The sequence below is a fragment of the Ammodytes marinus genome, assembly GCF_949987685.1.
Source record: "Ammodytes marinus genome assembly, chromosome: 2".
Taxonomy (NCBI): Eukaryota; Metazoa; Chordata; class Actinopteri; order Uranoscopiformes; family Ammodytidae; genus Ammodytes; species Ammodytes marinus.
This window is the reverse complement of record NC_137231.1, coordinates 36,447,075-36,449,574: the sequence shown is the minus strand read 5'-3', so window position 1 is coordinate 36,449,574 and position 2,500 is coordinate 36,447,075. Positions and strand designations below refer to the sequence as shown.

At 44.7% G+C, this 2,500-nt stretch overlaps 1 protein-coding gene across 1 annotated transcript in view; it reads left to right on the top strand.

Annotated features, from left to right (window-relative positions):
• qsox2 (quiescin Q6 sulfhydryl oxidase 2) overlaps positions 1 to 2,500 on the top strand; it is a gene marked incomplete at its 3' end in the record, with an annotated part of 29,796 nt that overhangs the window by 19,167 nt on the left and 8,129 nt on the right. Inside the window, exon 10 of the mRNA XM_080036634.1 lies at positions 868 to 1,018. Within this exon, the coding sequence (XP_079892760.1) occupies positions 868 to 1,018 (151 nt within the window). The remainder of the gene's footprint in view (positions 1 to 867; positions 1,019 to 2,500) is intronic.

The following is a 2,500-nucleotide window of genomic DNA, read 5'->3' as shown; positions in this document are numbered from 1 at the left end:
ATGGACAGACAGACAGAGACAGACAGACATGCAGACAGACACATACGGATGGACAGACGGACGGATGGACAGACAGACACACAGACAGACACACAGACGGACACACACACATACTGTAACAGACACATATACACACAGATACACACGTTTGTATAGCTATACATTCATTGACATAATGCATTCCCTGAAATATTTGTACACACACACACATACATTCACACACACACTCACACACACACACACACACACACACACACACACACACACACACACACACACACATTCACACACACATTCCCCCACATTCCCACACACACACACACACACACACACACACACACACACACACACACACACACACACACACACACACACACACACACACACACACACACACACACACACACACACACACACACACACACACACTCACACACACACACACACTCCCACACACACACACACACACACACATACATTCACACACACACTCACACACACATTCCCACACACACTCACACACACATTCCCCCACATTCCCACACACACACACACACACTCTCACACACACACACTCACACACACATTCCCACACACACACACACACACATTCCCACACACACACACATACATTCCCACACACACACACACATTCACACACACACACACACACACTCACACACACATTCCCACTCACACACACATTCCCACACACACACACACACACACACACACACACACACACACACACACACACACACACACACACACACACGCACCCCCCCCCCCCCCACACACACACACGCACCCCCCCCGACACACACACACACACACACACACACTGACTACCTGTTTTCCCCTGTGTAGATCTCGGGGGTGTATCTGGGGGCGGAGCTGCGGTGGGTTGGGTGCCAGGGCAGCAGGGCGGGGCTGAGAGGTTACCCCTGTGCCCTCTGGACCCTGTTCCACGTTCTCACTGTCCAGCATGACGCAAGGCCCAACGCACTGCAGAACACAGGTACACACACACACACACACACTGCAGAACACAGGTACACACACACACACACACACACACTGGAGAACACAGGTACACACATACATACACACACACACACACACACACTGCAGAACACAGGTACACACACACACACTGGAGAACACACACACACACACACTGGAGAACACAGGTACACACACACATTTTTTGGGCGGTTTTGTGGATATTTAATTTTTGGAGGATACATTTTTATATATATATAAAAAAAAATATATATAGGGGAGAACGGGGTAATCTGAGCCACTTTTTACATTTGCTTCCCTCTAAGCGAGCTAAAATGATTTATCACTCAAATTTACACATTTCCCATTAATTCAGGATGTTTCCTAGAAATGGGCATTAGCAGAATTTTTTCAAGACAAAGGGCAGTGAAAATAAGATTGTTTTAAAAAAAAAGTTGTCATGTGGCTCACTTTACCCCAGCTGTGGGGTAAACTGATCCACTTACTTTTTCCACTCTAAACTACCATAACAACACATATTGTAACAGTAAGAATCCTGAAAGCTAGCCACACATTCCAGAACTAATGTCGGACTAGTGAAAGAATGATGGGGATTGGTCAATTAAGCAAAGCAAATTTTCTAAACACTTGAAAGTAACTCTGAACAAAATCAAATACAACATATTATAATTCAAAAGGTTTTAATAAGATTCAAATGAAAGATAGAACCAGTTAGATTAGAACACAGTCTGGGGGTTAGAACACAGGACCCTTAGAGCCAGCTAGTGTCTGGGGGTCAAAGCATAGGAAAATCAGAACCAGCGAGAACAGCCTGGGACTCAGAACACAGGAGAAGACCCAACTGGATTATAACATCAGCCTGTCATACTCTACAACTAGGCCTACTCTACATTCCAGCCCTGAAGGTTACAGGGAAAGATGAGAAGGTGCTCTTTCCGTGTGGTTGCCCCAGGTCGTCTTCCTGGTGTATTTCCTTGGCATGATGGCTTTTCTACAATGTGTATGACATTAAAATAAAACATATGTCATGTAATATTACATTAAAATATGTTTAAGACTAAACTTAACTTGTGCCTCATGGTGGGGGAAAGTGAGACAGTGGCTCACTTTCCCCCACAGCATTTGGCTCACTTTCCCCCACCACCACAATTTGAGAAAAAACTACCTCTCTTAGCATTTCAGGCTAATCTTCAGTTATCAGCATCACATGGTTTCATATGTTGGTAGTTCATCAACACGTATGATAGAAGTGTTTCTACGTGAATACATTTGCTTTGGCACAACAGTTGATTAAGTTGACAGCAAGAACATTTACTTTTACATGCAAAATACCTATTTTGGTGAAAAAAACATGCTCACCACAGCACCATGAGGTCCTCTCTTTCAGGGCCATGGGGAAATGAGAGGGGCTTGAAAACATATATCTCACATGACCACAAATGTTTTCCGTTGCCTAGATACAGGGGGTGGCTCACAT